General features: G+C 54.1%; 1 protein-coding gene across 4 annotated transcripts; it reads right to left on the minus strand.

Moving 5' to 3' along the window:
* Positions 1 to 1,979: 1,979 nt before the first annotated feature.
* Slc16a3 (solute carrier family 16 member 3) lies at positions 1,980 to 12,408 on the minus strand. 4 transcript variants are annotated; one of them, XM_028787887.1, is made up of 6 exons: positions 12,378 to 12,408; positions 6,500 to 6,594; positions 5,323 to 5,566; positions 4,883 to 5,026; positions 3,622 to 4,389; positions 1,980 to 2,880 (listed from the first exon to the last, which is right to left on the minus strand). In XM_028787887.1, the coding sequence occupies exons 3-6, from the start codon at positions 5,543 to 5,545 to the stop codon at positions 2,603 to 2,605; spliced, it is 1,413 nt and encodes a 470-aa protein (XP_028643720.1). In that variant the 5' UTR covers positions 5,546 to 5,566; positions 6,500 to 6,594; positions 12,378 to 12,408; the 3' UTR covers positions 1,980 to 2,602. The 4 variants fall into 4 exon arrangements, with proteins under 4 accessions (XP_028643720.1, XP_028643717.1, XP_028643718.1 ...); XM_028787884.1 differs by lacking the exon at positions 12,378 to 12,408 and adding an exon at positions 12,080 to 12,335; XM_028787885.1 differs by lacking the exon at positions 12,378 to 12,408 and adding an exon at positions 11,720 to 11,803.
* Between the last annotated feature and the right edge of the window lie 4,621 nt (positions 12,409 to 17,029).

A 17,029-nucleotide genomic window follows, 5' to 3' on the forward strand; every position in this document is an offset into this window, starting at 1 on the left:
CTAGCTCTGTCTACATGGGCACCTTCCCCAGCCTAGCGCTCCCTGCAATTTTTTAGCAAGGCAAAGTGGGCATTGCAGTGTTAGGGACTACTTTCCCTCCTGTGAGGGTGAAAGGAGCGAGAGCTGAGTGAGCTGCACACCCAAGAGCCCATTATCTGCACTGGAGACTCGATGGCCCTACAATCCCCTGGGCATCTGAGCAGCTGCCTTCCAGGAGCCCTGCCCAGACTCTCCAGATGGTGTAGGATCTGTGTCCACTTGGCTGCTGAGTCAGCCACATCCTCACCTTCTCTACCAGAGAATAGGGTACAGGGATTGGAGAGACAGACCAGCAGGTAGGACAGCAGTAACCTGTAAACTAGTTCAGAGATGGTTCAGAGATGGTGGAACCTTTGCAGGCCATTATAGGTGGGTCTAGATGGCCAGGCCTCTCCATTGTAGTTGAGGCTTGGGTCTTCATAGGGTCCTAAATACAACCTTCCCTTAGTGGTCAGTACAGCCCCTATAGGGTTCACAGTATGTTCTTTTTCATGTCCTCAGCTACTGCAGGAGCAGTCACAGGCCATAAGTTTTCCTGGCTTGCATCACTTGGGTTGGTCGCCAGCAGCCATACTTTGAGGACAGGGAGTTTCCTTTTCTCCAATTGGAAAATATCCCAGCCCAGAAATGCAAACAGATGAAACTAGCTGCTCTTTACAGGGCCTGGAGACTGCTACCCCATGGGGTCCCATCACATGTAGGCCTAAGAACCACCCAGCATCTCCCTTATAAAGGCTCCAGCCCACTCTGTCTCCCCCTATGAAGAACAACTTTACTAAAAAAATGGTCCTAATATCTTATCCATAATTGTCTATGTGTAGGAAACCTGACCCATTTTTGCCATTTCCTAGCTGCTTCATGTTCTCAAATATCACATGCCCTGGGTGGGATGACACAAGTGGAAGGGGGCAGTATGGCCTGCTGCTCTCATCCGGGATGAGTCTGAGCAGTATAGATAGTTCTAGGAGCCTGCCCCTCCAAGATCTCTCCAGCAAAAATTCCATTGCATAATTGCTGCAGCTGGGTCTAGAAGCAGGAGGCTGAAGCCTGGGGGTATAGGAGGGGGGGCTAAGTGGGTCTGAGAGTGGGTAGAGCAGACTGTCCAGAGGCCCAGTGCCTCTTCACAAGGCTACCCACTTGCCACCACTTTGCCTCTTTTCCTCTGGTTTCTAGAGGCAGCTAGTAGCCAGTTGAGCTATCTTGAAGCCTTAGGGTCCCTGTCATTCCCACTAGCTCTGGTAAGGCTGGCAAATGAGACTCCCAGGATGTGTGTGGCCGCTGCTACTACCAGCAGTGCCCACCAGCTGACCACCTAGTACAGAAAACAGACCAGATGATGGAGCTGAGCAGGGCCAAACCTGACATGGGGTGTGGGAGGCTGGGCCCAGATATGAGCACTCGCCTCCTTTTCCTTGCAGAGGAGCAGGGACATGGCATCTCTCCGGCTGCATGCGGCCCGCCAAGGTGCCCGCTGCCGTCCCCAGCGCCCTCGACGTACCACCTACTGAGGCGGCCCCAGCGGCCTCTGACCGGGCTTCGCCACCAGCCACAGGGCAGGTGGGTGTGAGGTGCCCAGGGCAAGCCCGAGTGCTGAGCATGGGCTGGACAGTGGACGGGGAACAGAGATCAGCAGGTGCTGACCACATAGAGAAATTTACCAGCCCTCCAGAGGGGTGAATAAACAGAAGGCAGGAAACTTATGTTGGAAGCCCACACGCAATGAACAGCTTATGCTGTATCTCAGCTCGCCCCTGGGGGTTCCCCATGGCCTCCAAATGCCACCCAGGCACCCCTCTCTAGCATGGGGCTCCCCCCCTTGCTATTCCCCTCTTCCCTTTTCTTCCTGCTGTCTGAATGCTGTGGCTACTGTACAAACCCTAGGGGCAGCAGAGAATGTTACAGCAGGCAGAACTGGGAGAGCTAATGAGGGTCAGAACCACTTTGTAAGAATCGGCAGTTTGTTATTTAACAAAGGTGGGACTCAGTGAACAGACCACTGCCCAGAACCACACAGCTCCTAGAGACAGGCCCTTTGATGCTCCTCCCACAGACAGGTCTGCTTCTGCCTTCTCAGGTAGAAGGAGTTCTTTGTCCCCTAGACAGAGATGGATGATTGGCAGTGTAGGAGACTAGGGCTGGAGATGGGGGTAAGGATGGTGGGATCAGGGAGGACCCTGCAGGCAGTGCCCACCTGCCAGCCTGTCCCAGCCCTGCCCTCTGATTAAAGTCGTGTTGTCTCCTAAGTGTGGGTTTCTAGGTGCTTGGCCACAGTGGGGGGTGGGGGTGGGGAGCCACAGGCTGCTTGGGCTCAGCAGGCTGGGTCCCCGGTATAGGCGGCTGGTAACTGTGGGGCTTCCTTGGCTTCACCGCAGATCCACTTTGGAATGACGCGGTTCCCACCCCGCCACCTCTCCCCGCAAAACACTGACCCGCTGACCAGGCAGCCAAGAGCTGAGCCGATGGCCCCGCCTCAGCTGGTCCTGTTTGTGAAATAAATATGAGCGTTGCCAGTCTCTGGACCTCTTCCCTGCTCCCTGCCCGCCCGCCCGCCCGGCCAGGCAGCTCACACGCTGGTTTCCGGGGTATGAACCACCTCCCCATTTTTCTCAGGCTCCGCCTTCAGGAAGTGCTCTACCTCCCTCGAGTCCACCCTCACGTCCACAGGGGGCTTATGGAGCTTCTCCTCTGAGGCCACCTCCTCAGGCTTTGTCACCTCGGGCCTCTTCCTCTTCCCGATGCAGAAGAAGTTGCCCAGCAGCAGCACAAGGGAGGAGGTGAGCACCTCAGCCCCCGCCAGGATGAACACATACTTGTAAACTTTTGTGGCGTCCAGCAGCTTTCCTGCAAAGAAGACCCGGGTCACTAGAAGCTCCAGGGAGTACCCTGCCTCCACCCTGGGCCAGGGTTCCATCTCCTGCATTGAGGAAATGCCTCAGACATGCAGTCACCCTGTCTTGAACTCCATCCCTAGTGGCACCCACCCACCCAGCCCTCTCTAGTCTCTTCTTTCTTCTCCCCATGGGAACAAAGACTGAATCAAAAAGGATAGATAGATGTGGTCTTGAGGATTTGCACACACACCCCCGTCCCAGTCTGTGACTGGCTTACCAAGCCCCTTTATATCTATTAATTGAGGACCCCCAAGACCATTCTGGGAGAAAGAAGGAACCAGAGGGTGTAAGTCAGTCAGATAGGGCTATAAGAGTCCCTAGTCCAGGATGGCTAGGCTGCCCTCTCCAGCCCAAACCATTCTGAATTTCAATGGAGTGTTTTTTTTGTTGTTGTCGTTTTTGTTTTTGTTTTCCAGCTAGTCTTTAAAAAGTAAAAGGACCAACATAGCAAACATTGCCCCATTCCCTTGAAAGCTTCCCGCGTGGTATGCAGACTTCTGAGGAAATGGCCAGGCCCTGTGTGTAGAGGTGTCAAGTTTATGCCTGCCCTGGCTCAGAGCCAGCTCTTAGCTGCTGACACCTGCTGGCCCCAGTCTCCTAAAGTAGGGTATGAGAGGAAGGGGGTGAGAAGCCCCTCCTCAGGGAGGCCAGACCTTGCCCTGTCCTAGTCTCCCCTGCCAGCAGCACTCACCTCCTGACGGGGGTCCGATGAGCACAGCCACAGCCTCCAACAGCAGCACGAGACCAATGGCACTGGAGAACTTCTGAGTACCCACAATAGCCATGAGCACCTCAAACTGTAGCGCTCCCACCATGCCATACGAGATGCCAAAGAAGATGCAAAAGACCACCAGGCCACCATAGTCACTGGCCGTGGAGCCTGTCAGGTCAGTGAAGCCATTGAAAAACATGGCAAAGCTGAAGAGGTAGACAGAGTAGGGCCGCACCTTCTTGAGCCCTGTTATGAAACCAGCCGTGGGCCTGGCAAAGATGTCGATGAAGCCCAGGATGGTGAGAAGGAAGGCGGCCTTTGTGTCGGGCACACCCATATCCTTAGCATAGCTCACCACAAAGACCGGAGGCACAAAGAGCCCTAGCACCATGACTGAGGCAGCCACAGCATAGATGAGGAAGCCACGGTCTCGGAAGACACTCAGGTCTAGCAGGCGCTGAGACGGCCGCTGGGGTCCACGGGGCTCGGTCCCTCCACCCGCCTGGGGTGCCACCAGTGGTCTCATGAGCGCAGCACACACACAGCAGTTGAGCAGCAGGCCCCCCAGGATGAGGAAGCCACCCCGCCAGCCATAGTGGTCCTGGAGCAACTGCCCCAGTGGAGACAGTGCACAAAGGAACACTGGACTGCCTGCCGCTGCCAGCCCATTGGCCATAGGGCGACGCTTGTTGAAGTACCGATTCAGCATGATGAGGGAGGGCTGGAAGTTGAGAGCCAGACCCAAGCCTGTAAGAGAGGACAGTGTAAGACCCCCCCAGACTTCCAGGGAAGCCAGTGTGAGACCCTGGGACCCAAGCCTACAGAGAAGGCAGTGTGAAACCCCAGACCTCTAAGGAGGGTGCAGTTAAACCCCATGACCAAGACTTGCAGGGAAGGCAGTGTAAGACCTCGTGACTCAGATTCCCAAGCAAGGCAGCTTAGACCCCTGTGTCTCCCCAGACCTTTGTCCATGCCTCAGCTTCCCTGGACATGGGCTCCATTGCAGATGAAGATGAGCATCTAATGGGTCTCAACATCCAGGACCTCAGACACTGGCCACTCACCCCCAGCAGGACTGTATCACTGCTGTCATAGACTATTGTGCCATCTGGGAGGGAAGGATACAGCCCAGGGGCCCAACAGCCCTTAACTTTCCCCCCAAACTGGGGACAGATGAGCAGAAGTCCCACAGCCCACTCATCTCTCCTAACACCCTGAGGTCTGCAGGTCCAAGACTCACCAGTGATGACCCCTGTGGTGAGGTAGATCTGGATAATGCTTCTGCAGAAGGAGGCAGCCACCATTCCCAGGGATGCAAAGAGGCCACCCACAAGCATGACAGGCCGGCAGCCAAAGCGGTTCACACACACACTGCAGAGCGGGCCTGTGTGAAGACGGTAGCTTGAGGGCAGGCCCAGGCCTCCAGCCTGGCTCTGCCCTCTCCCTGCCCACCAGAATATGTCAGGCCCTGTGCCAAGCACTGACTCATGGACACTGACCAGAGCTCAGCTTCTCACATTGCCTAAACAGGTTGCAACAGGCATCAACCATCTTTGAAGGAACTGCCTGTGGAGCCTGACCACACAACTTACGCACTTAGAGAAACTGTAGCTTTCCGGCAAGATCACCTACTCCGAGATTTTACCCATTCCCCTGTGCTCCCTGTGGGTCCCACCTTACCTGTCCCATACAGCATAGCCAGCAGGATGGAGGAGATCCAGGCTGTGTCACTGTAGCCAATCCCAAACTCATGCATGAGCTCCTTGAAAAAGACGCTGACTGCCTTGGGGAAGGCATAGGAGAAGCCGGTGATGATGAAACAGCCGAAGAGAACAGCCCAGCCCCAGCCCCCATCAGGGGCCTTGATGCCGGTGGGACCCTCGTCTACCACAGCTCCTCCCATAGCCAGGAGGGCTGGTCTCACCTGAGAGAAAAGAAACGTGGATGACTCGGGTTGCCAGGGTAACCATCTCGGCCACAGCCCAGCAGAGGAGAGTGGGGTCAGAAACAGGCGAGGCACCTGGAGAGTGCCAGCATTGGCACCTGGCTGCTCCCGCAGCAGCTCAGCCATGGGCAGCCTGCTCTTGCTGGCTCAGGCCTCCCACCCCTGGCTCCCATTAACTGGTACCTTGGGAAGCTGTCTAGACCCCTTATTCAGTTGCCTGTCTCCACACAGGTGGATATAAAGTACATGTGGCTCTGGGCTCAAGCAGGATTCTACATTACTTCCTGGGAAGAGCAGACCCCAAGAAGTCAGCCTAGCCAGCGTCTTCTGAACTCATGCCGGGTAGACACTGTGCCCACACAGTAGCCTTGGCAGTAACCTGTACCTCCTGTCCCTTTTAGGGCACACCCTTAAATCCTCCACTAGAATGTCTAGGATGGATATCCAGCACTCTGCCCACCCTACTTTCCTATTCCCTGAGGAGCTTTGCTGGATCCTTGGCCTCTCTGGATTCCACTGGCTGACTGGGAGAGGCAGATGATGAAGCAGGCTGTGGTGTCTGAGGGGAGCTCGCTTCCCAGTTTCCCTGGGTAGAGCTTAGCGGCTGTAACTCTGCCTGGAACAATCTGGGGCATTGGATTTGGGGAGAAGCTGAAATGATGCTGATGAATTCTGGGAAGGTCTAAGATTGAGGAGAAAACAGCCATGGCAGCAGCTCATAGCCCAGTCTGTGGAAACAGGCTGACCCAAACCCCACACCCACCCAGCCCTAACTTCCCTTCTCATGAATTTCAGGGCCTAATCGATGTGAGACAAACAAGTCCGAAAGCTAAGACCAAGCTTCTGTTTGACTAATCGCACCCTAGTCAGTATTCTCCCAGTCCCAGAGGTTAGCCTCATCCCCCATCTCACCAAGAATTGAGCTGCAGCGAGGGCGGCCTCTGACCTTTGTGTTCAGTCCAGCCTACTCGTCTCTCTCCACAAATGGTGTGCTGCCAGACAGTACTCTGGGGAGAAAAATTAAGCCATGATGTGTATAAGGGCAGCTATCGCTGAAATGTAAACTCCTGACCAGGTGACCTTCCCACCTTGGCTGCTCACCCTGGGAGCGCTGAGCCTGGACCTCTGGGCTCCAGCCCTGCCCCTGCCCCTTTGCTGGCTTTCTCCTGTGAGCAGTCCTGTGATTGGGACACAGGTGTGCTAAACTAGACTGTCCTAGGAAGCCCAGTGTGACTCTATCCAGGTCTCCCTGAAGTTCAGAGACAACAGGCAGCTCTGCTAGGAATGCACACCAGCCTTCGAAGGCTGCACCCCACATCTGACCATCTGGCCACGGCCCAACCTGAGCATCCCCTTCCAAGACTCACTGACAGGACATGCTCAGTGGGAGCCCCAAGTGAGCCCCAGGCACCTCTTCTCCATTAGCCCTGACTTTGAAAGGCCCTCAAGATTATTTAAAAGGGAATCTTTAAAAACTGGAGCGGGTACATTTTAGGGATATACCATTTAGAGATGAAGCCAAAAGACAGAAAACATGAGGATCTCTGCGGGCCCAGAATTTAAGGAGTGGTCATGGAGAGGGTGCCCCCCACCCCCGGCATGGCCAATTCTGTGGGGGGTTCAGATTGTGGACTTACAGAAGTTTGTTGCCTTTTTTGTCTGTGTATGTGTAGACAGTATTTCACTCTGTGTGTGTGTGTGTGTGTGTGTGTGTGTGTGTGTGTGTGTGTGTGGACAGTATTTCACTGTGTGTATGTGTGTGTGTAGACAGTATTTCACTGTGTGTGTCTGTGTGTATCTGTGTGTATAGACAGTATTTCACTATGTAGCCCTAAATGGCCTTGAATTCTCCTGACTCTAAGTGCTGAAATTAATTCTGTTGCACTCTTTAAAATAAATCCAGGGTGGGCAAGATGGATCACTGGGTAAAGACACCTTCAACTGAGACTGACAACCTGGGTTCAATCCCCATGACCTACATGATGGAAGAAGAGAGCGGACCCACCCCTGCAGGTTGTCCTCCGACCTCCACAAGCAACGGCATACACACACAGGCACATACGTTCCTGTGCCCCACCCCATCCCCGCACTCCCCCATGTTCACAAAATAAATTAAGATGTTAAAAAATAAAATCCAGTTTCCCTGTGAAACAAGAAGGAGAGCATGCCCAGAGCCAGCAGTGAGCACCAGCCTAGCTCTGGACACCTTAAGGCCCCCACAGAGGAGCTGGGGCTCCCAGGCTTGAGCTTCTGGCCTCTTATCAGATATACCTAGCAGTTGTCAAGGTACTAACAGTCATCTCAGCCTTTTGAAGTCTCTCTACCTTTGCTTATTACAAAGGTTGGCCCTAGCTGGAGCTCTCAGAATCCATAGGGGTCGGAAGCGGGGACATAATTACCTGCTGTAGATGAGGTGCCCTCTGAACTACGGTCCTGAAGGGCAATCAGGGCTAAAAGAGTACCTATTCTGGGACTTTTCTGACCTATGGCTGCCATGTAAGACTTACACAAACAAGGAGGGCCACCTTTAGTGCCAGGAGATGATGGCACAAAGACAGGAAGCTCCTCTCTGAAGCCCAGCCCCCACGACATCCTTACCCAGCCCGGGCGCTAACTACCTTAATAGCACCTCACCAGTGCCCACCCCAGCCTGTCACCAGAGACCTTGCAGAGGGAGACTTTACAGGGAGATCACAATTTCCCAACAAGGGGTGGAGTTTAAGCCTGCTATTGGGCCTGCTGTTTATTACCAGGCCTAAACATGTCCCAATAGAGTAAAAAGGCTAAGATATCCAGCCTGCCTCGGGGATGAGGTCCACAGGGTAACAGAACATGGATGGGCCAAAATGCTCTAACCCTAGAGCTTCCTTGCCTATATCCACGAGGGCCCCACCTCCAACAGCACATCACATGGGCACACCCTAGCTATCTGGCCTTTCAGTGACATTTACCCTCCCAGGGAAGCATGTGAAGCCTCCCAGAAATAACTCAGCCTCCAGGTCACAGAAAACTGATCTGGGGATGGGGGCTGGGTCAAGAGAGGCTCCGGGGTGCTCCTGAGGGCTGGCCACTTAGAGGCCGATGGAAACCCTAACCACTGGCTGTGGCCTATGACACAGGTACATGGAAGTCCTCTGGAACAGCTCTTTGTATCTGAGGGCCTGGACTTCACCCCTTCCGCCAGCCGGGGAAGGACCTGGACTACCAGCTCAAGGAAGGCAGACCAGGTGCCCATTAAGTGCCTGTTACCAGAGGAGGGACCAGCCTTGGCCCCCTGCCTTTGTGGTCAAAATAGGCGGCAGGAACTAAGGCAACTCCATCCCGTGTGTTGCCCTGCAGATACCCAAAGAACAAGTAAACAGCCAGTTGAGGCCAGCACCCAGTATCTCGGGGTGGCAGGGGCAGGAGGTTGCTGAAAGACCCCCCCTTCCAAGTTCCCTCCCCCACCCCACCATTGTACAAAAAAGGTGTAGCAATGTGCCTCTCCTCTCTGAGCCCTAAGCTTTGAGCCCACCGTGTGCAAAGGTATAACATGGAAAAGGGATTTTTCTAGAGAGGCCTCCATGGACAGAAGATGGGCCACGGCCTTGCCTGGCTCTCCATCCTGTCTCTGCTGGCCTGCCCAGCCTCCAATGCGTGCCTAGCTCCCCTGCACGTTGTCCTGTCAGCTCACATCAACTTCGCAGGGATCAGTGGGATAGAAATACTGGCTTTGTTTGCCAAAATAGACACTCTTGCCCAGAGCCAACCACCACCCCACCTCAGCCCTGAGATCCCTCCTCTTGTGAGGACCCTTGGCTGTCACAAAATGGGGCAGCCCTAGAGACCTGCTCCAGTTTTCTGTGGGAGACCCTTCTATGCAAAGTTCCACCAAGGCCTGCTGAGCATTGCGCAGGCCACTCCTCCACAAGGGTATCTATCTTAAGGAGCCCTCGATTCCCATGCAGTGCTCCTCCCTAAAGTCAGGACCTAAGGCTAAAGGTAAGGGGGTGTCATAAGCGCCCCCCCCAACTCCCATCACTGTCTGGCAAAGAGGAAATAGGACTGGAGATGGCTGAGGTATGGGTGGAGGTGGGGCTTGGATCAGAGGGCGGCAACCGACTGGAGGTAGTGGTCCAGTCGACCTGGGCGGGGTTCAGTGGGTCGGGCTAGGGTCGGGATGGGAAGGAAGCTCCGCCCAAGCGGCCTCGGGACGTGGGGGACGTGACCGCGCCAAGGGAGGAGCCGCCGCCGTATTGCCTGAAGTAGGCGGTCTTCCTCTGCTTCTACCGTACTTGCAGCACACGGCGCCCCATGCCCTGAGAGACCTACGACTCACCCGCAGATTCGCTTGCATGGCAGGCCAGTTCATTCTGCCCTTCACGGAAGCGAGCGGGGGCGCGCCGCAGAGCCTCTGAGATGCTGAGATGAGCTGCGGGTCTCTCAGTTCATTATCCATCTACCCCTTCATGGCCCATTTCACTGATGGGAACAACGGCCAGAAGTCTGCTCTGGCCGCTAGGGCGGTCTCCATTCCTGACCTGCTCCTGAGCCAGTGCACAGTGCCAGGTGGACCAAGGCCTGGTCCAGAGACGTCTCCAATTGCTTAACACCAACCATCCAGAAAGTCCCGCATAGGGCCCCAAGGTGCCGTCTGCTTTTGGCCCTCACCAGCCCTCCCCTTCCTGACCAGTTCACTGCAGGACTGGCCCCTAGAGTCCCGGAAAACCGGCATACTATGGGGTCCCACGCATTGGCCCCTTCCACGGTTCTAAGAGACCGACTGTGCTTTCTACTCGCTGCCCCTCCAAATTTAGGCATCCAAGCAGTGAGATCGTTTTTTATGGGGAGCAAGCCCTGCCCAAGGTCACTAATGATGTGTGCAAGTCCATCTTGGAACCAAACCACAGGTTATTCAAGGTTATGTCGACACCACAAAGTCCTTGTCAAGAAGGGGCCACACGTACCTCGGTAGTGTCATCAACGCCCCTCGAGAGGTAGACCCATCCATTGCACACCATCTTAACCGTGCACTAGTCGCTGCTCATCCTAAGTGAGTCCCCACACTTTCAGGACTGTCCTCATTCCTCAACACCGACAGACCCAGCATTCACTGGACTCCAGCCAACTTTTGGGCCTGTGGAATGATGCTGCGAGCCCTCGGGGATAACCTGCTCTTACAGAATCCACCCCCAGCTTTGGGAAAGCTAATGAGTCCGTGTTGTATGGGGGCAGGCCTTGCTGTTTATTGTCTTTCAGACCAACCTGTTGCCCTGACTCAGATCGTCACAGAAAGTGTTCCTGTCGCCGGGACCCTGCGACCCTCTTGCTGGTCACCCAGATTCCAAGCACTTATCAGCAGTCCAGAGTTAACGGCTTTCCTTGCACTTGAGCCTGTCTGTTGACTGGACCAGCATTCAGGCAGGCAGGCGCCTAGTCAACCCACTTTTCAGGTAAGAAAACTGAGGCCGCGTGCCTTGTTTTCCTACGGGATGAGGAATAGAGCAAACCGAGCGCATTCTGTAGGGAAATCCCACTTTCATATGTCTAGTTTGAGCTAATAGTAGTGGCTGGGTGAGGGTTAATGAGTTTAAGACGGTAGTAAAGGTAGATGTAAAAAGATGAAAGGAGACCCGAGGGCATTCCTCCCCCAACCTGGCACCATTCCGAAGCGCACGTGTCCCTCTCTCCGGGCGGCCTGCTGACGCCCGCTGGAGATTTGGGGATCCAAGAAGGCTGTAGCATTCCCACCAAATATAGCCCAGGCTCCCCGGCCCGGCCGTCCTGCCACCCTCCAACCCTCTTGGGCCGAGCTATTTATACTCTGGACGTTTGGTCGCCCGGGGCAGCTGCCTCCTGGATGAAGCCCAGTCCCCGAGGGCTACCGGATGGATAGATAGGCTTCTACGAGAGCAGGGAAACAGGATGCAAGCGCGCGACTGGCTGCTCGGGGCTCTTTGGTGGAGCCGCAGTAGTGAGAGGATTCTCCAAGTCAAGAGAGAACCAGGCTGGAGAACCAGGAGGGGAGAGGATCAGAGGCCAGGAGCTCCAGGTCGGGATCCGGCACCTGATGATCGAAGGCCCCCAACCCCTGGGCGACTGGAGGGAGGGTCCCAGTCTCGCTCCGCGCGCCAAGCATCCCGCCGCGCCTACCTGTTACCGTCAGCTGCTGTGTCCACCTCTGTCCGCCTCGGCTGCCCGGCGCCGAGCCGGGGGCGACTTTAAGTGCTCTCATCCGTCGCGCGGCACGTCCCCCGCGCACGTCACCGCTGCCTGGCGCCGCCCCTGCCCTCCCCACCCGGACCCCGCGCCGCTACCGGAGGGGGCGCCCTGACCGCTGAGCCCCGACGGCGCGGACACTGCTATTCTCCACTTAACAGGGAAACCAGGCCGGAACTCGCTCTATAGGCGCCCAGGGCGCGGACCCCACCCAACGCGGACCTTCTCACTGTTCTCTTCGCGCCCTCGGACCGGGGCTGCCCACCTCTGCATCCCATTCTACCCTCCACTTACCCCCTCCCAAGGCTGTGGGCTCCTTCTATGATTCTGGCAAAAGAGTGGCAACGTCCTCCTCGCTATCTCTGAGAATGAGACCTTTTGCCCTCCAGGCCCTGGCCTGCTGGCCTGCGCCTACTGCCGGGTGGCACACGCCCCCACCGCACCCCATGCACCCAGGGATCCTGCTGCCTGCCTCAGACTTTCACCTCATTCAAACCACCACACTCTGCTCGTGCCTAAGCCTGGGCTATTGTGTGGCTGTGGCAGCTCTCTCCCCTGGTTGGGAAGCTAAACCCAGGCACCTTGGACTTACCGGGGATCTTGGGCAAGGCTGTCAACCTCCCCGAACTTCCGTTTTCCCCTGTGGTCAGGGCCCTGCAACAAAGCCAGATATAGGCACTGACACTTCCCTGCTCTGTCACCCCTCATCTCCTATAGAAGTGATTTTAGGGGAGGCGTTTCTGCCCCACTTTAGCCTGTATAGCTTCTCCTCCCCCCCCCCAAAAAAAAAAAGACACAGAAACCTGGTGTTTTTATTAACAAACTGTAAGCTTAAACCGGACAGATTCTGAGACTATTATAACATCCTATCCATAAGCCCCATGTTACTTGCCAACTGAATCTTGCCGTGTTTGCTCTGCCCCGTGTGTGTCCTCAGAGCGATTTTCTCTTGGCCACGAGCTCACGACCCATCCTCGCTGTCCATCCTCCCTCATGGGGACCTCCTCCTTCCTCTACCTTCTTCCTCCTGGTGCCTAGCTGAGACCCCCCCTACTCATCTCAAGTTCCACCTTCTTCTCTCTCCTGCCCAGTCACAGGCTCTAACCTTTTATTATCCAATCAGAGGTTATTGGGGAGCATTCTTTACAGCACATTGGTCAATATGCTGCAACCTGATCTTGGGGCACAGGACTCACCATCTGCATACACAGAGCACAAAACCCAGTTCCAACAAACTCCCAACCCGGAATGGGAGACGAAGACAGGACAGCAGCTTTCCATCCTGCTCCACAAATGCTGACTGCCTGGAAAGGAACAGGGGTGGGAGAAAGTAGAGCCATTCTGAGCTGGGAGAGTTCTTTCCAGTCCTCCGAGGGATGCGGCATCAACCTCATTTTTCTCATCCACACAATGGAAATGACAGAGGACTTTGGGTGATGAGGTTTGAGGAGGCATCAGGAAGCATCACCTATGGTGGACAGGGCCCAGGAGCACACAGGTGGACACATCCCTGAGCACCCAGTCTGGGTTAAAGGAGCACTCCATCTCACTTCTTCTTTTTTTAGCAGTTTGTTTGGGTTTTTTGTTTTTTTTTTTTTTGTTTTTTGTTTTTTTTGTTTTTTCGATTTTTTGTTTTTTCGAGACAAGGTTTCTCTGTATAGTTCTGGCTGTCCTGGAACTCGCACTGTAGACCAGGCTGGCCTCGAACTCAGAAATCCACCTGCCTCTGCCTCCCAAATGCTGGGATTAAAGGCGCGCGCCACCACCACCCAGCTTCTGTCTCACTTCTAATGTGGCTCCTAAATGACCCCAGATCCCCTGAAGCTAAGAAATTTTGATAATAACTCAACATGAGACAAAGACCTCAACGCAGCCAGAATGGGAAAGGGTGATCTCCGAGTCCAAACGGTCACAGCTGCCCATTCTTTTGACTGCGGTAACGGAGAGGGGAGAGGGTTGGGTAGTAGGGGTGGACCATGGGCATTAGCTGTGGCTCTGTAGCCCTTACCTACTGAGATGCCCAGCCTGGTAAGACCAACTGTCCTATCAGGTGTTGCTATCAGACTCTCCAATGAACCTCCATTCAGAGTCTGATCTCCACCCCTGCCTAGGTTCTGACTATTAATCAAAAGATGCTTCAGAAACTGTGCATGGCCTCCAACAAGTGGCACACGGCAGGGAGCAGGGGGAACCTTCACTCTTCAGTGATGGGGACCTGTGACAGGTGGCTGACAAACTTCAACCTCAACCACTGGGTATGTCACAGATGCCCAAACACCATCCCACAGATGCTGGGGATAGCCAGCTGTGCTTGCTGCCATCCCCCATCCCTTCTTCCTTCAAACCAAATAACTCAGAGCTCCCAGGAGGGAAACAGAAACCAAGACAGTGCTTCCAGGGTCTCATTGCTTCTCCTCCTGTCTCCCAAAGGTTAGGAGCAGCACCGTCAGTAACCAGTTTCTGCAGACTTGGCAACCTAGTTGCCCTAAAGGACCCAATAGTCCATTTTTTCTGAGTTAGGGCCATTGAGGACCTAGAGTGGAAGACCAAATCCCATAGTGCAGCCCCTACAGTTCTAAGGCCCATGTAGCAATGATGTGGGAGCTCCCTTCAGACCTGGATCTAGTATCCAGACTACCCACCCTGGCCCTGTACCAGCCCAGAATGTCCCTCTCTGAAAGGAAGGTACTTGGGAAGATATAGCTATCCACGTCCAGGTGACAGATTCCTAGAAACTCCCCAGGGATCCAGTCAGATCTGGCCCCGCCCTCTAAACTCCATGTTCCTCCAGGGAGCCTACTCTTTCCACCTCTTCCTTTCCAGTCTACAACTTCAAGTCCCATCAGGCTCTGGAATGTGCTCTGAGGTGACTTAGTGGCTGGAACCCTGGGGCACGTGGACTTTCCCAAGATCTCTGACCCTAGGAACCCTGGGATGTGAAGGATCTATCACCAGTCTTAAGCAACCACCCAGTCTCCCAGACGGCCGCCTGGCTCCTGCTCTGTCTCCAGAATGATCTTAGAAATACCGAGAGAGCTATCTGAAGGTTCCTCTGTCAGCTGTCCCAAGGAGGGTGGAAGGTCAAACCTCTTTCCAGTCAGGAACCAAGGAATATTTCAGATTCTAAAGAGCCATACAGACGCCACTTTGCGGCCCATGGAGTTTCTTCACGATCATCCAGATTACAGATTAGTTACTATGCCTGGACAAGCCCGCATGAACCACCCAGCACCAGTTGCTACCCCATGATGGATTGGGGCCAAGACAAGCCGGGTCAGGTAAAGAAAGCCAAGTCATTGGGACAAACATTCTGTCCCAAGCACAGCTCCCCTCCCTGAGCTCTGCAGCTGCCCGTCTGTTACCCCTGCTACCTAAGTGATCTCTGTCCAGAGGATCTAGGACACACTATTGAAAACTTTACTCCACACCAAGAGCACTTTTTCCCCGGGCCCCTGCAGGTATAGTGGGATGCAGCCTTCCCTGGCCTGCTCCCTGGCCACAACAGGATCTCAGATAGCCCCAACACCCCAAGGCTCCACAGAGCCTGGAGGGTCAGCTTCAGCATAGCTGTCCACAGAAGATCTTGATACCAAGAAGGGAAAAGGAATACTAGGACCAGACATTCCACCTTCAGCCCTGGAGGAAGAGAAGGAGGAAAAGGCTCAGGAACAACAGCGGCACATAGTGTGGCCTCAGGAAGCAGCTGGGTGTAAACCACCTGAGGCAGTCAAGTGTCTGAACGTGTGAGCAGGACACACCCCACAATTGAGCAAATCATCCAGTAGACAGCAAGATGCAGACTTGAGGGTGGAGTGCTGTCTTCCCGCTCGGATTGCAAATGGGTGTGGTAGCACACACAGCAGTCCCAGGACCCAGGTGCTGAGGCAAGAGGTTTGGAGTGCAAGGCAGTCTGAGCTAAACACACACATATGCATGCACACACACAGGCAAACACGCACGCACGTGCATGCACTCAAACACACACACACACATGAAGCCCCCGTCTTGAAGGTGAAATTGGAATGACTCATTGGGTAAAATGCTTTCTGTACAAACATGAGTGTGGGAAATGTAGATGAAATGTACTGTCTTCGCAATCAAAGGGTTAAATGAAACCATGAAAATTCCATCTATAAAGAACTTAGTCAAGACAGAATCTGAAGAGATGGCTCAGTGGTTAAGAACAGCTGTTGCTCTTACAGAGGACCCAGGTTAGGTTCCCAGCACCCATGTGGTACGTAGCTCACACCATTTGTAATTTCATCCAGGCCCAGGGGATCCAGTGCTGTCTTCTGACCTCCAAGGGCACCAGGCATGCACATGTGCACATAATACATGCAGGCAAAAGACATAAAATAATAAAATCTGAAAAAATAATTTATTTACTTTTATATGCAGTGGCATTTTGCCTACATGTGTGTCTGTGTGAGGGCATCAGATCCTCTAGAGCCAGAGTTACAGACAGTTGTGAGCTGTCATGTTGCTGAGGAATTGAACCCCAGGTCCTCTGGAAGAACAGTCAGTGCTCTTAATCACTGAGCCATCTCTCCAACTTCTGAAAAGAAATTAATAAAGACATCATCTGGCCAGAGTCTCTCCCCAACTTAGCATCTTTCCAAGATAAAAGTTATGTGCTCAGGGTTGCATCTGGTTCTTAGAAGTTGCACGTTGCTTATCAGGTATGCCATTTTAAGTGGCATAATCCCTTAAAGAATGTGAGTCTGAGCCCTGAACAATCAGGGTGAGCTGCAAGACCCCTTTGCATCCGGACTAAAACCCAGTGGGAATCCCTTAGGGATGCTGAATTGCTGGATTTGCATTGCTCTGCATCCTTGTGCAGAAGTAAAACTTTTTGCCTTGCCGAAATTCACTGGATTGTGCAGACATTTTCTTGGGACCCATTTCCAACCTTAGAACCTGAGTTCCAAGATCTCTGGATCCCGAGAACCAATGTAAAAAGCCAAGACTGTCGGTTTATATCTGTGGCGGTGGTGGACAGAGAAGGGTGGGTTACTTGCCACCTAATCCAGGAAAAACAGTGAGAGATCTTGTTCCAAACCAAGTGGAGGCTGGGGAGATGGCTCAGTGGGTAAAGGTGCTCTCTGCACCAACATGACCACCTGAGCTTCATTCCCAGAACCCACATAAACACTTGAATGCAACTGTGGAGAGCACCTGCAACACCAACACTCCTGTGGCGATAAGGGAGGGAGGTAGAAGAATCATAACTGCCCAGAAGCCCGT

Source organism: Grammomys surdaster, unplaced genomic scaffold (assembly GCF_004785775.1).
Source record: "Grammomys surdaster isolate TR1022 unplaced genomic scaffold, NIH_TR_1.0 125688, whole genome shotgun sequence".
NCBI lineage: Eukaryota > Metazoa > Chordata > Mammalia > Rodentia > Muridae > Grammomys > Grammomys surdaster.

Coding starts and splice junctions, on each gene's coding strand:
- Slc16a3 (XM_028787887.1), bottom strand. CDS start 5,545: ATGGGAGGAGCTGTGGTAGACGAGGGTCCCACCGGCATCAAGGCCCCT. Junction 5,027..5,322: donor GGCTATGCTGTATGGGACAG/GTAAGGTGGGAC, acceptor GTCTTCACACAG/GCCCGCTCTGCAGTGTGTGT. Junction 4,390..4,882: donor CACCACAGGGGTCATCACTG/GTGAGTCTTGGA, acceptor CCTCTCTTACAG/GCTTGGGTCTGGCTCTCAAC.